The sequence below is a fragment of the Panonychus citri genome, unplaced genomic scaffold (assembly GCF_014898815.1).
Source record: "Panonychus citri isolate SS breed McGregor unplaced genomic scaffold, ASM1489881v1 Contig00049, whole genome shotgun sequence".
In the NCBI taxonomy this organism is placed as follows: Eukaryota; Metazoa; Arthropoda; class Arachnida; order Trombidiformes; family Tetranychidae; genus Panonychus; species Panonychus citri.
Window position 1 is genome coordinate 1,506,871 of NW_026515454.1, and position 21,347 is coordinate 1,528,217.

Below are 21,347 nucleotides of genomic sequence, written 5' to 3' on the forward strand. Positions count from 1 at the left end.
GTGTTCGAACTGTTCGGAATGAGCCATCAGGTTTTGGTATCTGAGTGCCTCCGCTGATTTTAAGAGGTTCAGGAAGCCACCCAGATTCAAAGAGTTCATTTACCATACTGATGATGCCTCTTTGTTTCTCTCCCAGATTTTGCACCATCTTCCCTTGGTGAACGCATCAGCCCATCCTGAGCTCTTGTTGAATTTCATCTTTCTTAATATATTTTTCTCATTCTCTTCTAGCCCAGGAAATCTATGTTTGGTGTTGGGAGAAAATATTTTTTTGGTTTTTGGTATCATGATTGGCTTCATCCTAATGGTGTCTTCTCTTCTGATGTCTGGGTTAATTTTGTGTATTTCAATGAGCTTATGCAGCTCCAAGATCGACAGTCTCCAAACTGGTATTGTTCGATTTTTATTAATCTGATAATCCTTTAATTCATAATATAAATTCATACGTTCTTCGGTGCATTTACAGAGACTGATTTTCTTCTTTAATTTTCTTATCCTGTTGTTACCCTTTCTTTTATTTCTTTTAACACCTTTGCCAGAGTTGAGAAGTGTAACAATTTTCTCACCAATGTCGTTGATCATTTCCATCTTCAGATTGGCATTACCGTAGATGAGCGTGAAATCGCGATTCTTAGTGATTGTCGATCCATTGTATTTGATCTTAGTTCTCAGGAATATCTGTTTGTGATCAAGTCCTGGGACATCTTCGAATTTGTGAAGTCTGTCAATATGTTGCCCTGTGAAAAGAATGACATCAATGATCGAATTCGTATCTTTTCCAACTCGAGTAGTTCCATCTTTTCTATCGCGAGGAAGAAGGGTAATGAAACCTTTAGCACTCAGATTTTCTTCCAGGAGTTTAACATCGCCAATAAGATGGTATCGATTTAGCCTTGGGTTATCGACCCAAATTGTTGTTTCAAGTTTAGGTCGCCGAGAATAAAGGTAGGGACTTCAATTTTGATTTCCTCTATTAATTGCGTAAGTTTCCTAAGTGTTTTCTTACATCTTGGAGGACAGTAGACGGCAATGACCATGATCACGCATAAATTTCTTCGATAATAGCCCCAAATTATGTTTTCATCAAATATTTTTCCGTCAATTTTCTTCCATAGATCGTTGTTGATAATACGAACACTAAGGCCTTTGATTTGATTGTGTTTAATCAAGTTTATATCCATATCTTCGGTTGATACAACGAAACATCTATTGTCAATCGATATACGCGTCAGAACTTCAGCTACATCAGTTCTTCTCCGGACATTCAAAAGGGTGAATTTCACTTCCATAATCGTGTACCTCAATGACACTGAGATGTTGTTAGGTGAGATAAAATGTGACACAAATGAACAAGTGAGACAATAAACTGATTGTTTACGAAACAAAAGAATCTTTATTCTTAATGTCGGTGGTCTAGTACAAGGTTAATGAGGGATATAGAAAAGGGATAAAAAATTGTAAGATATGAATTGTAAATAAGAAGTTGAATGAGTTTTTAATGGTTGGTGTCTTGGTTGTGTTTAGGTTTAGGTTGTTAACATGTCATTGAAGAAAAGTAGATTGTTATACTCATCCTCCGATGGGACAAACATCATTGGTTCATTTCCTGTCTTTATCCACACATAGTTTTCACAGATAAGGTCAAGCAAGTCATTGTTAATCACGTTGAGAACATCTTTTCTCATCATTGGTTTCAACCAGTCCCAAACATGACACTCAGCATTCCTTGAAACTAATAGATTTATCAAGTTTAATTGTATTTCATCATCTGAGGATCCATCGATTATTATGTAGTAGTAGACGAAATTATCAAATATAGACAGGATTATATTTCCATGATCGATTAGAATCGCGTTTTCGATTTCAATTGACATCTCAAAGATGACAAAATTAATTTCTTCATTAAGGCAAATTGAAATGAAGTTGGAGTTGAAGTTCATCATGAGTGTTGAGCAGATCAGGTTAATATTGATGTTCAAATTGAGTCAGATTAGTTTAGTTCAATAATTTTAACTGTCATTGGTCAAGATTATCTTATGAACTGAGCTTGATTAGTATTAACTAAGAGCTAAACTCGAAAGGAGTCTTAATGACTTCGAATGTATTTTTTTGTTTCTACTAACGAGGTATCAAATATCACAGTTAAATAATAATAGAAGGAAAATTAATTGCATTGTAAGTTAGTTAACAAGTCTGATAATGTTTATCCAAAGAGAGACATTGAGTAAACAATTTTAAGCCGCTATAAAGAAGCAATCAAGTGTTTTCAAAAAAGTGTAGTTTATTGAGGCAGTTGTGAAGTTTGTGTGCTAATTGGTGAGACTGTAAATTGTAAATTGTAAGTAAAGATAACTAAAGTATTAAGTAAAGGGAGTCAAAGAAACGAAAAGAGAGAAGAGAAGGGTGAGAAGGTCATAGAAAGTATTAGGTTTCAGAGCATCAAGTGCAATTGTTTATCATGTGAAAAGAGTTAGGATAAGTAAAAAGTGGAGGCAATAAGGTCATAAAAGGAGTAGTAATGAAGATGGTAATTTGAGAAAGGCGAAAAAAGATACAAATTCAAAGGCATCGATTTCGCTTAATGAAATCAGCAAAGTAGGAAAATAATGACAAAGTTTCTGAACCATAAAATAGATGATTGGTGATACCAATAGATGATTGGTTCAAGTGTAATTAATTGCTCAAAGGAGCAAAGGTTGAGAGCATCAAGTAGCTATAGTTAAACCTAATATTGCTAATGCTTCTAATTACGGCTCTTCGAAGTGATGGACAGCCTATGTAATTGTTGGGATGATCAAAGGCAAGTGGTATTTCGTTGATTGTGAGATCGCGTTTACAGTTTTTGCATTCGGCATCCAAATGACAAAGGCCATTTAGTTCGGGTCCATGAGTCTCTTGGTCACAGTTGGTACACATTAGTCTCTGATTGCAATTACATCGTGAATCAGCAGTGTTATAAATTGAACATGCCGGACACTGTTCCAAGTTAATAAAGTCAGAGATAAGAAAGGTTTTTCCTCTAAAGGTAAGTTTCCATTTAGCGGTAATAACCTCTTGTCGTTCTGCTAAAAAGACAATTCTTAAAAGATGATCTATGGTTCTAGTAACAGATCTAACACTGATAATTTCAACATTTTGTTCATTGTCTCTGAGTGCAGCGATTACTTGATTAACAGGAATGAGATCAGGCGTTGAAACGTACACACAAAAAAGGGGTTCTTGAGCATTCTCCATTTCTAGTACCGTACTGGTTTTAATCCACCAATGTTTTTTGTGAAGGTGTTCTTGGAGTTGATTCACATAATCGCTGATAATTGTAAATGTAAATTTCCTGTGCTCGAAGACCAAATCGTTAGCGGAAGTGTCTCTGAAAAAGTTGTCTGCAAGAAGCATTTTTTTGATGAACAATTCCCATCCAATTGGAGCGTCGTCAGTGAATCTGATCACCATCCTGGATGTTTGAACAAAGTTGGTGAATCTTTTAACCCATCGTTCACCAAATTTCCCAACTTTATAGCCACTCCTTAGATTATTGCGCTGACCAAGTCGATATTTTCCTCTGCACATATTGTCACTTTTCACTTAATAAACTAGATAATTATACCAAAGCTACTATTAGTTGAGAAAGAGAAAAAGAAAAGGATTAGTGATTGACAATTAATAATGATAAAAGATTGTTAAGGTAAGTGAGAAGATATAGTTGTAAATGTGATTTGATTAAGTTCAAAACAAGGAAATGAAAACGATGTAGCCATGGTAACGGGTATAAGAATAGATGTTGTTTCCTATGGCGCGTATTTCATTTTATAATTAGATATTATATGCGAAAGGATACTCTTTTAAGGTCCATCGCACCAATGTTAAGATTATCGATTCTCATTCCGAATTGGTCAATATCACCAGTCAGTTTCTCAGTTTTAAGGTATAAGGTATGATCGATGTTGAGTGACTCTTTGAGTTGCTTGAGAGTTGCAATTCGATCTTTGCCTCTCTTTCCAAGCAAATCAGAGATTGATTCTTCAGTGATTTTATCAAAGGCGAGATATTGTTGTAATCGATAAGAGACTCTAAGATCTTCTTCGAAGGACCATCTGTTGCGAAGATCACGCCTCATCAGGATCTCCATGGACTTGTAAGCTTCGCCTGATATGACTCGACAATCAATAATTTGATCAGAATATCTTGGGTTACTTTTCTTCAGGGTAATCAAGGAGGTTAGTTCATTCACAAAGGTAGTTTTGTCCAAGATAATTATGATCACCACATCATCTTCTCCTTTCTTGACGTTTGTCCTCCCAAGCTCAGCTGTAAAAGGTGTATCTTCTAGGTTGATCAGCCCATCAAAACCAAATCTTTTATTCTCAGTGATATATTCTTCAAGGGAGATTGGATTTTCTTTGTATTCGGTGAAAAGTCTGGTTAGGGCCATATCTTTTTTAACCTTTGTTTGTGTGTTGATCGTAGCGAAGAACAACAAAAAAGTAATTCACAGTTGAATATTAATTAATTAGCTTTTAATTGTGTTTTAAGTAAAAAACATACAGAAAAAGGTTAGTAGCTAAGGTGTCAGTTAAGATACAGTGGCGATACTGGTGGTGTTACATTCTAGTTTTTGAGTCAAATGTCTGGCGGTAAAATTGAGTCTTCATTATTCTTCACAATGATATACGAGTACATATGATTTATTCTAGAAAGGGCTAATCGTACCTGTTTAATGAAGGTCGGGCATCTATAGTCAAAGGTTGAGTGTCCCTGTTTCATGTTGCAGGGAGAGCATTTGTGAAGAGATGTGTCACCTTTCTTATTGCATCCACGAGTCGAGTGTGGTAACGCACAGTATCCACAGACTACAGTGAAAATGCAGCTAGAGGATTTGTGGCCATAACGATTGCAGTTGAAACAGAGAGTGATACCGATGTGATCAACAATGGACACTCGTTTCCAACCAACACTAACCTGACCTCTGCTTCTATCACTATCCAATGAGGAGCGAATTCTGGAGTCAATCTCAATAATTAGCTTTATCCAATTGCCTTTGAGCTCAGCTTTGATTAAGGTTACTTTGGATTCATCTTTCCAGCCATTCCAGCGCTTGAGTTTGTTAACCCAATTTTTCCAGTCACTTTCCTGATAATCCATATGCTGATTAATCATTTCAATAATGATTTTGGGCTCATCAAGAGTTGGTATGGTGGTTGTGTAAGAGACCACATCGTTATTATTGTCAAGTCTTTTTATTAATTCTTCTCTTGCTTTCGTATTGTATAGGGAAACTTTGCAGAATTTCTTACCAGCTTCAAGATTGATAACATCCATCATGTATTCTTCAGAGTTATCGAAAATTTTTTGTAGATGGATTTTGGTGGTATATCCAGATTCTTCTCTGTTGTCAATCTTGGATTGTACAAGCAACACTGGATTTATCTCAAGATGCTCAACCGATATCCAGTTTTCAGGTTTTTTCCAAATCTTGTCATATCTGACATTCGTTTCATCAGACTTGGTCGCAGCGTTTGAATTATAGATTCTTGTACTATTTTTCCTTTTGAGTCTTTCACCAAGAATTAGTTTCATCATGTCAATATCTCCTTGTCTTGGATGGGTGATAACATTCTCTAAAACAAGTTGAAATGAAATTTGGTCGTCCTCAGAGAGATTTTCTAATACATAATCTTTAAGAGTCTTACCATCTAGGCAAGTTTTTGCTTCGTCAAGAAACTTGAGTATCGATTCAACATCAGATTCAAACTCGGAGTCGCTGTTTTCATGAACCATTGGTTTCATAGCTTTTTTCTTGGCTGGTGGCATGTTGTTGCTGAACAAATGTCTTGTAGTACGGCAGAGAAGTGTAGTGATGAAGAATATTAGAAAATATTATCAAAACGAACGTCAGATGACGTTGGTGTTGGAAATAGAGAGATGGAAAATGTATGAGATGAATGAGATGAAATAGTGTTTCACTTTAAGGATGAGTTTTTAATGTGAGGATAAGATGGGGATTTGAGTTTAGATACAAATGTAGCTTGAACTGACAATGATTGTTAACAATAGATTGAGAGTTAGCAGGTGAAGGTTTACATAAATCAAGTTTAGTCTACAGCTCACAGTGAGAAGGTAAAATAGGGTAAGGTGAGAAGTGAACTTTTAGAGAGAAGTTTTTTAAGTATGAGTTTGTCAATTCAGTTTATTCTTTTTATAGTTTTTCCACTATCGAAGTTGTCTGGATTCAATCATAATTTCTTTGTATTCATAGCTTATTTGGCGTAGTTGATCAATTAACCTTCGTTGAAATTCTCTACAGTAAAAGGATAAGGCTGTATGGCCGTAAGAATTACAACTCGCACATCGCCATAAAAGCGAATCATTTTTAACTTTACAGATCTCGTGAAAGTGCCTGAGGGAACAGTTAAGACATTTGGTTTTATTGCGGCAATTGAACCATCTATGACCATACGATGAACATCTTTCACAGAACTTGATCTGGAAGTGATCAAAGAAGGTAATGATGGTGCCATCAATGTTAAGTGATTTGTGTCTAAGAGCTTCTCTAGTTTGATTGTCAACGGTAAGTATAGCTACTTTATTTTTGTTGCTATGAAATATCATATCAAGCCTGATTTCATTGCCGATCCATGGGTTGTCCTGTTTAATTTTGGCAATTGGATTCATATTGTTGATCTTTAGAAAACTAGGAATTAGAAGCTTGATTTTGGGCAGTTTCTTTTCAGGGCGATCAACAGACCAATTTGTATTTCGTTTGAGAACAATAAATATGTCATCCAACAAGCGTCCATCAGCATAGATACGTGCACAGGTGAAGCCCCTTAGGACCTCAATTTTATCGGCAAAGATTTTCAAAACTGTGAACACCATTCTTTTAACCTGAAAGCCGTCCATTAATTTGTTGGATTGATTATCCCATATCCTAACAATTATCGTGTCAGCAGGAACAATAGAAGGCGAGGGCACAGGCATACTAATTGTAGACATTTTCCTCCTAAGGATGCACAGAGTATAGATTGTCAATTAGAACAGACTGATGAACAACTTATTAATTTAAATTATTATTGATTAATTAGTTAATTAATTTCATTAATTTAATTAATTTTAATTAGTTAGGATCAAAAGAAAAGCGAAAACAAATGTGAATAGAAGAATAACCGACGTTTCCATGGTTACCCGGACTGCGAACACACATTGAAATTCGGTTAATATTTCGAAAGATAATCAAGTGTCTCCATCTATGGAATGTAAATGTAACCAAAAGGAAAATTACTTTTATTTTTCTTTATTCAATTCGAAGCATTATTTTATTTAAGATCAGATAACTTTAGAATTGTTAATGTTTTTTTGTATATTAATTCGAATGGATTTAGAATCACTTTCTTCACAACTAAATGGATCCGATTGTCAGAACCTAACATCAGATATCAAACGAATCAAAAAATTTTAAACAATCAAGCAAATGATTAAGGACTAAATCGACTGGACGATTAAAAGTAAACGTTATTGCTTGATTTCTGATTTTCAGACAGTTACAATTTAACATTTTCTTGAAGAACTGAGTGATAATTATCCTTGAATTCCGAGTAAAATGTGAATATTTACCAAGAAATTTTTGCGAATTCAAAGTTGTATGGAATAAGTTCAATTCGATTGCTCAAGAGAGAGAAAGTTTTCTACAAATTGTAATGATTTATTTACAATTCCTAGAAAAGAAGCAAAAAACATTAACAGTTACATTGCCATTTCCATTCCAATTTAATATCATCATCATTATCGATCAAACAATTGTCGAAAAAAATTCGATGACGAAAAGAAGAAAAAAAAATTCGAATCATTTTTTTTTCCAAATAATTTTCTTCTCTTTCAATAAATTCATTGGGAACTTCTCATCCTTTTCATCATCATCTATTCATATTCAATCAGAATACAAAAGGAGGAGTCACAAAAGAATAAGAAATTTATTGGATCATCCAAATTCCCCCAAATAATCACACCCATTTTCGCCATCACATCATCAACCAACATCATCATCATCATCATCATCTTCCTCTATCATATAGGTATCTTCCTATTACCATCACTTGATAGTTTTCATGGTCATCCTATGGGAAAGGTAAATGTCCAGTGAAACTAAATAATAACAGTTAAAGGTAACAAAAAAAGTTGGATAAACAATAAGAACCAAATTTCATTTTCTCTGACCAATGTAAACAATTGTCAGTTTAATCATAAACACCAAACAACCAAATCAACAATAAACACCAAGAATAACAGTAAATATAACAAAAAGAATCGCGAATAATAATAATACCTATAAATTTGATTTCTTTTCCTGATCAACATTGATTTTACTCTTCCATTCATCCTAATCATCATCATCATCTTTCACATTCACCTTATCGATTACAAATTTGATTGTTAAAATCCTATAATACAAAACACAAGAATCAACATCATCCCCATCCTGATATAGGTAAAAAAGAGGAGGAGCAAAAAAAGATGAGGATAAAGATGATGGAACAACAATTTACTCCTAACAAAAGATTCATTGACCATCAAAACAATAACATGAAAGGAGAAAGAAAAAAAAACTTTTCTAATAAACATAAACTCGTATATCTTATTGATTGTGATACGAATAAAAAAGAGAAACGGATTTAATCATCTTCCATCATTCATCATCATCATCATCATCATTTCCATCATTACGGAGTGTGTCCCCAAACAGTGAGTTCGATTTGATGACAATCATAATAATAACAATATTCTACCTGAAGAAGAAGAAAATAATGATGACAAAAAATGAGAGAGAAAAATAGTCGAGAATAAAGCAGCTGCTCCATTACCTTTTTTTTTTGTCGAAAAATGAATCTACCTCAATCTCTCTCCCACTCTAATTCATTCATTTTCCTCCTCCATTTGCCTCCCTGTGACTCTCACTCCCACCTTTATTTCCCACCCTAACCCCTTTTCCATCATAACCTGAAGACAGAGAGAAAGAGAGAGAGAGAGAGAGAGTAACAGTTATATTACTCACTTTCTTTTTCCTCCCAACCACCACCACACCACCACCACCACCAGCAATCCATGTACCACCATCTTCATCATCATCTTTGTCATCCTTCATCTTCTCTTTCTATTTATCTTTCTTTCTCCTCTCGATTCTCGGTAATCGTTCCTCCCATTATTTTATTGGTTCCCATCATCATCATCGAGACTTAATCGTCATCATTATTATATCATGATTAGAGTATTACCTTTACCTTTATGCTTCCATTGACTTTCATCATCATCATCAGTCTCTCTCTCTCTCTCTCTCTCTCTCTCTCCACTTCTATCCTCCATCTTTCTTTTGTTTCTTTCATATTTCTAACGCCATTTTCATAAAGGTAACTACGCATTCACCAAATTGCGAAAATTATCATTTCTCACCTTTAGTCCAATTCTCTTTCTTTTTCCTCTGTCTATTTCTAATCTTCTGTCTATTTTAACTACTTTCATCTTCTTCTATAGTTTCACTAATACAACCTTCTAATCGTTAACTACTGGATTAACTGACAATCAACTAATATAATTAGAAAACAAATCTAAACTTAAATCGCCAACATTGTTAATCTCCTAATAATTGTTTTCCTTTTGTTTTTCTTTCTCCTCATCAGTTAATCAGTTTCTCATTTTCGATCAATAATCAACTTTAATTTACCATTTAATTCATTCATTTAATTACTAATTCATCTTTTAACTACAGTTTTTCACATCTTCCAATTGTGTTTCCATCATCACAATTAACTGACAGTTTAAAATTTAATCTTCAAATTTGTGCCATCTAATTGATTGATTTAATCTCGAAGAGTAAGAAAAACAAAATTGTGTAACAATTTAATCAAGTGAATGAAATTTACCACAATTAGTCCTCTGATTATCATTATTATCTGTTTATCTTGTTAATCAGAGATCAATGGAAGTTAATGATTAACAGATTATGTTACAATTAAACCTCAACAATTTACTAAATTACATCGCAATCAATTGAGTGTCTCCTCCAAGTCAATAATCATCATCAGAATCGTAACAATCACAGTGAGTTAATTTCAAATGATTAAATCACCAACAATGATACCAAATTGTTCAAACAATTCACCCATTAATGATGCGGTTACAGTTAATGTCGTTAATGAAAGTGTCAAAGAAGAGGATGATGTTGACAATAATAATAACAATCATCATCATCATCATCAGATTAATCATCACAATCAGTATCATCATCAACAACAGCAAGAAAGTCATGCAACCATTGAAAGTAAAATAAACATGGAAACAATAATATCACCAATTGATCAACAACAACAACAACAATCAATTGATTACAATCAATCGTCTCCAAATGAATCAGGATTAACATCAACATCTAATTCAACGAAAAATCTTCCTCCATCTTCACCCGAACAAATTAACAACAATTTAAATGAAACAGTTCTTCTTCCTCCACCACCACCACCTCCACCATTGCCCCAACAATCATCATCTTCATCACCAGGATCATTTTCATCCTCATCCTCATCCTCATCATGCTCGTCCCCCTCTCGATCAACAGTGACCAGTATGTCAATCACCGCGACAACTTTACCAATCCTTCCAGTCAACCAATCAACTAATTCATACCAACAATCATCCAACAACAACAACAACAACAACCTTATTCCCCCCACTCTCACCTCCGTCATCATCATCATCATCATCATCATCGTCATGCAAATTTCAACGTCTCATCACCAAATGTTGACGATGGTTTGACCAGTTTAAGTTGGTTACAGAATCTGAATATGTGTATGACCCGTTTAGGTGCACCAACACCACCCACACCACCAGCAAGTCCAGTTTGGTCAGCAACAAATTCATCATCATGTAAATCAATGTTAAATCATAATTCAACCTCATCATCTTTACTAAATTATAATTCACCACACAATCCTCAGCATCCTCATCATCATCACCATCATCATCATGGTAATCAAAACAATCAAAGATACCCTTCCAATAATAATAATAATAATTGTACATCATCTTCATCATCTTCCTCATCCTCATCTTCACCCCCTTCATCCTCATCATCATCTTCTCATCATCTTAACCAATCAATAGCCAATGGTGACACATCTTCCATCAACAATTTATCATGTTCAACAACCAATTCAAATCTATTAAATTCTGGTCTATTCAATACCAACAAGGAATTAATTTGCTGCTCCAAATCAACACCAACGGCCAATGGTCATTTTAATGTCTCTAACATTTCAAATGGTCATCAAAACGGATCAGGTAATCAACGATGCCGATCATCATCATCTTCCAACACCAATTCAACCTCCACGTCAAAAAAAGCTCAAACCTATTCACTTGAGGACATCGCTAATTATAAATCCAACGGGTCGGTCAAACCTCCGTATTCATATGCGACCCTGATCTGTATGGCGATGAAGGCCAATAAAAACAAGATGACCTTAAGTGCCATTTACCGATGGATTCGTGAAAATTTCCTCTACTATCGTAACGCTGATCCAAGTTGGCAAGTAAGTGACAATTTAAACGATTGTTTATTAATCATCTCACAAAATTGTACCAATTACAACTCTTTTTTGTTTTCATTGTTAATCTTTATCAATGGTTAATGACCTAATCAGTTGGCTTGAAAAAAGACAGTAATTTAGACAGAAAGACAAAGCGAGTGGTCAGTTTTATTAAACCAGATTATCAAGTCTCCATCTTCACAGTGAAACTTTATCCAAGTCTAAATAGTTATCATCGATTATCAATTAACTTGACCATTTAATTAGTTTCTCCTTGTTGTTAATGTACATTTTATCTCTCTCTCTCTCTCTCTCTCTCTTACCTGTTACCCTATTTAATTTAACTAATTAATAGTAATTAGTGAGTTTCATATCAATAACAATAATAATAGTATGAGAAAAAATTAATTCAATATCTAATTAGATTGATAATGATATTATATTGTAATCACTTTTGATTATTATTATCATGATGACGATGTTGATGATGACCACAAGATATTGAACAATTAATATATAATCTATTGTTTTCAAATATAGCAATTTAATTGTTATCACAATGATGATATTATTTAAATTTCAAGTTAATCAAACAATCTGATGATAATTTGTGTTTAAAGTGATCAATTGATTATCGTGAAAATTAACATTATATTCAGATTAGTCTGCATCCTCTTGAAAATGCTCTTCATCAAATTGGAAGATGATGATGATGATGAAGGAAATATAATATTTGTCATCATCATCGAGTCGATTATCAATTCAGTGAAGCTAAACCGGTGATGAGATCGGAGGCTGGGCCATTTTAACGGATGACTTGTGATGCGCATAGAAAAAAGTTCTAATCGCATGATCATTTGTCCTAAAGAGAGAAGAAAAAGTTTTCTCTTTCTTTGTCATCATCATCATCATCTCTTTCTAAATCAATATTTTCTTCTCTTTCTTTTCCTCCAACTTACCTTTCCTTTAGAATTCAATTCGACACAATTTATCCCTGAACAAATGCTTCATCAAAATCCCTCGAACTAAGGATGAACCAGGTAAGGGGGGATTCTGGAGATTGGATCCCGTTTTCGCTGAGACCTTGATCGATGGCGTTTTCAAGAAACGCCGACCCTCCCAACGATCCAATTCAAAGTCAACATCATCCTATAAGAAAAAGGTAATCATCTGATACAATTAGAATTCAATTATCACCAATCAATTGGTGAATAATTTTCTCACCTTCAATATAATCATTTTGAGGTTTTAATTGTTGTTGTTGTTGTTTTTATTTTCTTTTGCTTCCTTTCAGTGTAAAGAAAGTGGTGAATTGGTTAATGCAATTAAAAGTATCGAAGGTGATATTGATTGTCACAATTCATTTGCTCGATATACAATTACTCTAACTGATTCTGTATTAACTGGTGAACATGATCAGCAAACAATTTTAATCAATGAAGATCCAAGTCGATCGGATAGTGCCAATAGTTTAGGTGGTACATCTGATGGAACCACGACAATTATACCAATTGTTAGTCTAAGTTCAACATCACAATTAAATTCTGGTGGAAATGGAATTGGTTCAGATGATCATCATCATAATCATCTTCATACTCATTCTCATCATCATCATGATATAATTAAAGTAAATGAAAATGGTTTCACTGGACATTCAAATAGCAACGGTAATGATCAAATTAACGATGGTCATTTGTTGACCAATGAAAATCATGATATTTGCTGGAATGCTTTGCTTACCGATGCTGATCTTGAATTGGTTGACCCAACTAATTATGCTGGTCAAGTGGTCCATACACCGGTCACTGGTGAGACTGTACTTGTAACCCAAGTATCTCACAATAGTAATAATAATAATAATAATGCTAATAATAATACAACCCAATTAACTGCAGTTGAACCTCATACATTAAGTTTGGTCAATCAAGTGACCAATGGTAATCAGCAAGTTCATAATCATCATCATCATCATGCAAATATCAACACCACCAATAATCACAATGGAGCCAACAACAACAATAATAACAGTAATAATCAAGGAGATGAGGATAATTGTAACAATAGTAACCAACGAAATCAACAAAATGAAAGATCCACCAGAAATGACCAATCAAAAGATGACCAACACAATAAAATGTCCCAAGATAGTTTGACCAATCTTCCAGTTTCTGATATAATCTCAGCGACTAATAATGTTGTTACCTGTGTTAATCAATCAGCATCAGCTCATCAATTATCAATTTCTGAATGGGGACCTTGGTCTTGCTTTCCAATGTCCACTACAACCAATGGAGTGACCATTACATCAGCCAATGGGAACGATGGTTCCAATCATCTAGTCAATGAAAATAATGGTTCATCTCAAAGTGATCTGATTGCTCTAAATCCAATTAACAGTTCATCTCATGGTCACAATTTACTTAATTCGTCAATTGTTTTATCCAATCGATCAACTTTCATTGATTCACCAACCGGAGGTCATCTTGATGAAGGATTATCAGCTAATTGTATTGATCTTGTACCAACATCAGCGACAACATTAACAACGGACACAACTGGATTAGGTGTTAATGAGACTAATAGTTTATTACCAAATAGTGAAATAGCAACAATTAACGTTAAATATTCAAATCAAACATTTGATTCTCAACATCATTTAATCATCCAGCCTTGGATTGAGTGTAAATCAACAATTGATTCAGTTTCCTTTGATCTTGAGCAATTTACTGGTCTTGACCAGTGTACTGACTTTTAATTGTTAACCATTAATCTCCCAATGATCAACTTTTACACCTTTACAAATAATAATCATCGTCTTAATCATTTTAATTTGTTTGCTATCCTTCAAATCAAATCTGATGCCCATTTACCTGATGTCAACGTTTGGATTAATCTTAATCATTTGATGGTTAAATTTGTGTTGCAATTAACCTCGGAAACTTGGAGGAACGTGATTAACAATTAACCTGATGATTAACGAGAGTTTAAGCTTCACTGATTACGCACGACAATTTAAAACGCGTGCCAATGTCTCACGTACATCAACATGATTACATAATATGCTCATAATGATAATAGTTTAATTGTGAACAATTAAATTCTTAACATTAATAATAATGTTTGTCCATGGGTCAAGTTTTCAATGGGAAAATTTAAACACTCAAAACTTTACAATTTACTTGATGCTGGAAATTGATTGACTTTCTTAATTACTATTAGAAAATCAATTAATTATCTATGTCTCTCTCTCTCTCTCACCAGAATCTTTATCCATCCTTTAATCAGTAACAATTAACAATTAATCCACCGGATACAGATGGAAGGACAATAAATGATTAGGTGAACCATAGTAACAATTTGTAAATAGTTAATTGCCACATCCATTGGTCATCATCATCAACGAAACCTTAATCATTCAGATAATTGGTCGTCCATTTTCATTAATCAATTATAATTATTTATTACAATCTAAACAATTAACATTACATATCATCATCTCCAATGGATATTCAATTGATAATCTTAATGAAAAGATTAACGGTAAAAGAAAATACAAAAAGTTGATCAAATAATCTGTAATTAGCTCAACAATTAGCTGGACAATTTATTAATCATTTCTCTTTCATCACTTTCTAATTGTAACAATTTAGAGAAAGTCATTCATGTTCAATATCGTACTAATCAACTGTAACTTTCTTAATTAATATAAATCATTCTTCCTAATTATCGTTCCCATTAATTTATCATTTTCTTTGCTCTTCTTTCATAATTAATGTATCATCATCATCATCATCATCAATATAATCATTTGCACATCATCATCATCATCATTTATCATCCTTTTAATCATAAATCCCTATTGATGTAATAAGTTTAGTGTACTTATTATGATGACCCTTATGAAATCCGTCCAAGACAAAATGACCAATAAAAAAGTTAAAGTGTCAACAATTAACGAATTGAGTTATTACTCAGATTCTCATTTATGTCTTAAATTGTAATACTTAAAATTTTATTCACATGGAATCGAAAACAATTAACAAGAATTAAACTCTTTTACAATAAACAATTTGACTAAAAAAAAGTGATACGACACAGAGAATCAAGATTAATTAGATTCTTGATGATTGGTAATAAATAATATCCATGACTTGGAATGAATAATATATAATATGTAATGGGAATGTTACATGAAAATGGAATGGATTTTTTGTCAAATCAATAACCCGGAAGGAAGAGAGAGAGAGAGAGAGAGAGAGAGAGAGAGAGATTATGAATAATAATAATACTAATGAGGACAAGGACAGAGAAAAGGTAAGAAGGAGAGGAAGAGACTCTGAAGGTGGAAATAGGAAGTGGAGGTGGGGGTGGAAGATAAAGATGATAATCGACAGCCATATGGACCTGTTTCGATATTTTCATGATGATGATTACATAATTATCTGGACATGTATTATTTGGATGTTGTTTAGATGACCAAATAAACCAGCCGGATAATGGTGATGATGAGGAGGGTGGAAAATAAGTAAGAAGACAAAACCGTTAGGAGTCAATTAGTGTAACAGGAAAAGTTGATGGACGTTGAAGACGCGTGACATAATTGAAGAAGGTAAAAGAAGATGAAGTAAACGAAAGGTGGTTAAATTGTAAATTCGGGAGATGGAGAGACAAACACACAGATAGACACACTTATATATGGACACCGGGATACGAGATACGAAAAGAAAACGGGAAATTATTATGTGAATCAGTCAATTGAATCATATATATATTAAGAGTGTCTCGTAATCACCACTACTGTCATCACCTTGATCACCATTATCATCATCAATTGTCATCAGTATTATCCACTCGTCAGTATAAAATATGAAGTGGCACACGTTATATACTATAAATATGTTTGTGTGTAACAATTAATGATCAAATTTTCAAGGGTCAACCGGATGTTGTTTGATTACTGTTATTGTTTCCATTACTATTACTCCTACTTTCACCAGTACCAAAAGTAATATTAGTAATCAATTGTTGCTGGTTTTCAAATTGTTTATTTCCAGTCTTTTCACCTTTACCATTGGTATTGTTGTTGTTGATTAATTCCTTATCATTATTAAGATATCCTGATTGACTTGATTGTCCATTATATAACTTTAACGGTCCACTATCGGCAAAAACTGGCTCAGTACAAGCGGTAGCTGGTTGTTCAGGTCTACAGATTGAACAGACTCGACCTAAGTCACCACATTGATAATCATTTTCACATCTCGCTGTTGTCACAGAAAAAGAAAAAGAAAACAATTAAAAAAAGAGAAGCAGAAAAAAAACCAAAAGTAAATTAGACGAAAAACATAATAACATATCTACAGATAGAATCAAAAGAATCAAACAAAGAGAGAGAGAGAGAGAATCAGTTGAATATTCTAATAATAATAGCGGTCATTAAACGATAATAAATAATAATAGAATAGAATAACAATAAATCAAAAAGAAAGAATAAAAAAAACAAGATATCAACATAAAGGAGTTTCTATACACCTGAACAAAAAAGCGTTTAGTTTAACCAATCATTTAACTAATAGAAAACCACAAAATGGTTAATCTTGGGACAATTTAAATAGCTTAAAGAACCAGAATTAACATAAAAATATCTAAATCAACGAAGAGATTAACTTACCTCGACAAAAGAAACAGCCAATGTATTGATTTTTATAGGTTGCGGTGTGATAATTACAATCACGACTCTCACGAGATCGACAAGTCTCTTGATCAACGTAAATTGTTTCACAGAGTTTATAAGCATCACCATAATATAATCCACGACTTCGATCAGTGGGAGCTTGAGAGAGAAATAAAACAAAAAAGAATAGAAGAAAAAAAAAATTAAAATCAATTAACTTAATTGTGAGAAAAAAACAAAAACAAAAAGATAAACAAACTCCAGGGGTTGATTATTAATCTAATTGGTTGTTACCTGCAACTATTGAAGCGTCTCGTTCATTTTTACAACAAGTGAAAACATCTCGTTGATTGTAAACCATAACTGACCAGTAATCACCGGACACATCACATTCATCAATTGATTTCTTGGTGTAAGGATGAGCAACACAAGCCTCAGGTAAATCAAGATGACTCCAAACAGGTAAGATGAATGAAAGAGTAACAATTAATAAATTAAAAACAATCACTTTCAATGTAAACATTATGATCACTTCAATAGTTGAATAGGTAAATGTATTGATAAAAATATTTGATTGTTTCTCTTTTTTTTTTAAACTTTAATTGTTGTTCTTGTCTTTATAACAGTTTTAATTTAACTGTTCTTATAATTTAACTAACATGTTACATTTATTTTCATTCATTTAGGTTGATTTGATTTATGATGACGCTGTTTTTGGCTGCATGATTTTTGGGTTTTTCCTGCCACAGGACAATCAATGGAAATGGAGACAATTACAATTACAATTACAATTATTACTATATATTGATTAGACTTCCGTTTCTTTTTGTTTCTGATTGCTTCTTTTACACTGATTAATAGTTAATTAATTGTAAACGGAAGATTCAAGATTGATAGACAACTTTAACTCTCTCTCCAATAGGTAAATATTATTCACTTTTTCTCTGAGTTAATTGTTAATTGTTGTGAAAAATTTTCTACTTTTCTGCACTGTAATGATGATTAACAAATTGTTGATTGTTACAAGTTAATAGTGAATAAGTTTAGTTTAGTAATTACCATGTTTTATTATTTGGAGAGTAGGAGATTCTCAATTTAATCAAAATCAGTGACCTTAATTTGACAAAGGTTAAAGATTGAAAATTGAAATTATTTCAATCTTTAACAACAACAATTTAAGAAGATAAATTTTCACAATAACAATTAACAGGAACAATTAATGAGATTGAAATTTTCAAGATGCACATATGATGATCATTGCTGATTCATTGATTGGGTAAAAGATGATCAATTGTTATATTTATATTTGTTTATTTCATATATAAGCCAAGGTGGACACACAGGTATAATTTGATTTTCTTAATCAATTGATTACAATTAAATTTTAATCTTTTTTTTTTGATTTTTCTTCTTCTTCTTCTTCAACAATTTAGGCTTGTTCCTCTTCCTCAGCAGCTCCGGTGATCATTCGAGCCCATTTTTTGATGTCGATTTTTCCACCGCCGTCAATTGGAGCTTCGGCAATTGCAGTATTCCACTGGATAAGATGAACAGAAATCAACAATTAGTACCAACAATTAAGTTGGAAAAATTATTCCAAACAATTAACTAACCTCATCAACGGTGAATTTCTCTCCCCAAGTGGTGATTGCGTGTTTCAAACTAAATTAAATCACAATTAACAAACAAAAGTTTATTGTTGATTATTAATGTTCAACAATAAGAAATTAAGTCAAGTGATAATTAGACGATAATATAGATTGTAACTGTTACAATTAAGATATTTGTTGAGTTATCTTTCGTATATCACTTTGGTCTTTTGTCATTTTGACTTAAATGGTGATTAGTTAATTGATTAATTTGATTAACACTTACGTATCTTCATTACATTTACCATCTCCCTCGTCGTATTGAGCAAATGCATTCAAAATCACGGCTTCATCATCGGTTCCTGTTTGAAGACAAAAGTAAAAACAATTTATATCATTACAATTAATCATATTGACATAGAATTGTAAACAATTAATTACCTGAAACCCGATCTCCGAAAATTGTAAGGAAAGTGGTGAAATTAATAGGACCTGGAGCTTCACTAATCATTGATTCCAACTCAGCATCATTACACATACGACCTTAATAGTTGAAAGAATTAATTGTCACAATTAATTACCTAATCTTCTCATTTGAATCTAATTTAATTGCGAAACAATTGATTACTTACCCAAAGAATCAAATGTTTGCCTGATATCATTTTTAGATATGAAACCATCTTTATCTTGATCTATCATTTGGAAGGCCTGATTATACAATTAACCAACGAAAAAGGTATAACGATTAACAATCAAGGTAAGTTAATAGAGAAAATGGAAAAGTTAATTAAGTTTTAAAGGTTAAATTTGTTTACCTCTTTGAAGGTTTGGACTTGATTTTGGGTGAACATGGCGAACACATTGGATCCTGTTCGTTGGGCTCGTTTCTTGGTCGATCCTCCGGATTCACCATCTTCTTTTGTCTTCTTTTTCTTTTCTGAGGTCATTTTCTGTTAATTGTTTGGATGGATCAACGAAGATTGTTAAACAATTAATCTAAAGTGGACACACTCACAGAAACAAATTAAAAGAAAAGATGAGATGTTGTCACGTCGAGAGAAAACAAAAGAATGGTAAATGGATGGATGAAGAATCAACGGACTAAACTGATAACTAGATGATTCTTATTTAAATGATCTCAACTGATTCTATTCCGTAAAGAGTATAAGATATCACAGAGAAAGAGTGAAAGAGAGAGAGAGAGAACAAAAAGAAAGAAAGAAAGAAAGAGAGGAAAGAAGATAAAGAAGAAGAAGAAAATTCTATTTCCTTGAAAGTGGGAACATGAATTTCTTTCCCTATGCCACGAAAAAGAACCTCGAACTCAAAGAAAGAGAGATCCACCTTCTTTCACTCCGTTAGGATGAAAATCGAACCGAGGACTTATATGGCTTAATGAAAGGTCTTCAACAATGCGTGCGACATCATCAAGAAGAAGAAAAAATTATCTTGCCAATGTCTTAATTTCGAAGGGATCAAATGATAATATTCATCTTCTTCTCTCCCCTTCTCTCCCCTTTTCTTCACCATGGAACCCTAATTTTAACACCCATCGTCATCTTCATCTTCGTCGTCATCATCATCATCTTTATCTCCATCTAACTTAACAACAACAACAACAAAGCCCAATAACATTATCATGTTATCCCGATTCTTTTGATCCTCTTAATGAACTCACCAAAATTAGATCTCACTCTCTCTCTCTCTCTCATCATATTTTTCCCTTACTTTCTCATCTTCCTCTTCCTCATCATCTCAGATTAAGATCATGGCTCAGGTCTAATTTTAATTTTGGCAAGTCTATTGTTAGGAGTCTTTTATAAGCCATATAAGAACTACAACTTAATGAGCTTTCCTCTCATTTCCCATTCTCATTAGTCTAACATTTTCCATCTTCATCTTCATCATGTCTAACGGTAAAAAAGAAGAAGAGAAAAATGATCAAAGAAACAATTTTAATCAACCAACTGATTATTATTTCATCATCAATATTATCTGTTCATTTTTTACAATGTAAAACAAGTACACTGATGATCACTGATTTGTTTACATTTCTAAACCTTGACAATTTTGACTGATGATTGAAATTCAATGTATTTGATTGACTGATTGATTTTATTTGATTTGATTTTTTTCCCCAGACAGTTAATCATTTGGTTAACTGGAAATAGTTAATTTTCATGGTGATTGAGATTTCAATTTTCGTCTAGTTTTCAAATTGTTCATTTTTCGTTGTTTGCAATTGTAAACTAAGAAAAACTTTTAGAAAGGGTTATCCTTCATAAGAGTTTAAATTCTTGGAACAATTTAATTGAATCGCTTTTCTTTGAGACAAGAAAATTATATTCTCGCCAAAATCATCAGAATCAACTAAATTGTGATGTTGCCTTTTTCTTTTTATGTTTAGATTAACTATAGTAATCAAAATGTTCATACGATCATTTTGGCTTCGAGTCAAGTGGGACAGTTTCTGGATGGAGGGTTTTAATAACACCTTCCATCTTTATCATC

The 21,347-nt window shown here is 33.0% G+C and overlaps 3 protein-coding genes across 3 annotated transcripts; 1 reads left to right on the forward strand and 2 right to left on the reverse strand.

The window, feature by feature from the left end:
- The first annotated feature begins 9,398 nt into the window (after positions 1 to 9,398).
- LOC128385418 (putative uncharacterized protein DDB_G0282133) lies at positions 9,399 to 15,844 on the forward strand. The gene is given in 4 exon segments (XM_053344278.1): positions 9,399 to 10,675; positions 10,678 to 11,576; positions 12,544 to 12,735; positions 12,868 to 15,844. Coding segments are annotated over 4 exon segments (3,126 nt in total). The 5' UTR covers positions 9,399 to 10,101; the 3' UTR covers positions 14,329 to 15,844.
- On the reverse strand, positions 15,556 to 17,873 carry LOC128385442 (uncharacterized). The gene is made up of 3 exons (XM_053344312.1): positions 17,542 to 17,873; positions 17,245 to 17,406; positions 15,556 to 16,837 (listed from the first exon to the last, which is right to left on the reverse strand). Exons 1-3 carry the CDS (start codon positions 17,768 to 17,770, stop codon positions 16,509 to 16,511), a joined length of 720 nt encoding a protein of 239 aa, XP_053200287.1. The 5' UTR covers positions 17,771 to 17,873; the 3' UTR covers positions 15,556 to 16,508.
- A 665-nt stretch (positions 17,874 to 18,538) lies between these two features.
- Positions 18,539 to 19,982, reverse strand: LOC128385445 (myosin regulatory light chain 2-like). Its single transcript, XM_053344316.1, has 6 exons — positions 19,652 to 19,982; positions 19,469 to 19,544; positions 19,278 to 19,379; positions 19,123 to 19,198; positions 18,861 to 18,909; positions 18,539 to 18,784 (listed from the first exon to the last, which is right to left on the reverse strand). Exons 1-6 carry the CDS (start codon positions 19,781 to 19,783, stop codon positions 18,677 to 18,679), a joined length of 543 nt encoding a protein of 180 aa, XP_053200291.1. The 5' UTR covers positions 19,784 to 19,982; the 3' UTR covers positions 18,539 to 18,676.
- Positions 19,983 to 21,347: the final 1,365 nt, after the last annotated feature.

Excerpts from the sequence above, each read along its gene's own strand:
- LOC128385442 (XM_053344312.1), bottom strand. The coding sequence starts at position 17,770 with ATGTTTACATTGAAAGTGATTGTTTTTAATTTATTAATTGTTACTCTT. Across the intron at positions 17,407-17,541 it reads AGACGCTTCAATAGTTGCAG|CTCCCACTGATCGAAGTCGT; the intron begins GTAACAACCAAT and ends TTCTCTCTCAAG. Across the intron at positions 16,838-17,244 it reads TGGCTGTTTCTTTTGTCGAG|CGAGATGTGAAAATGATTAT; the intron begins GTAAGTTAATCT and ends CTGTGACAACAG.
- LOC128385445 (XM_053344316.1), bottom strand. The coding sequence starts at position 19,783 with ATGACCTCAGAAAAGAAAAAGAAGACAAAAGAAGATGGTGAATCCGGA. Across the intron at positions 19,545-19,651 it reads AAGTCCAAACCTTCAAAGAG|GCCTTCCAAATGATAGATCA; the intron begins GTAAACAAATTT and ends TTGTATAATCAG. Across the intron at positions 18,910-19,122 it reads GGTAAATGTAATGAAGATAC|TTTGAAACACGCAATCACCA; the intron begins GTAAGTGTTAAT and ends GATTTAATTTAG.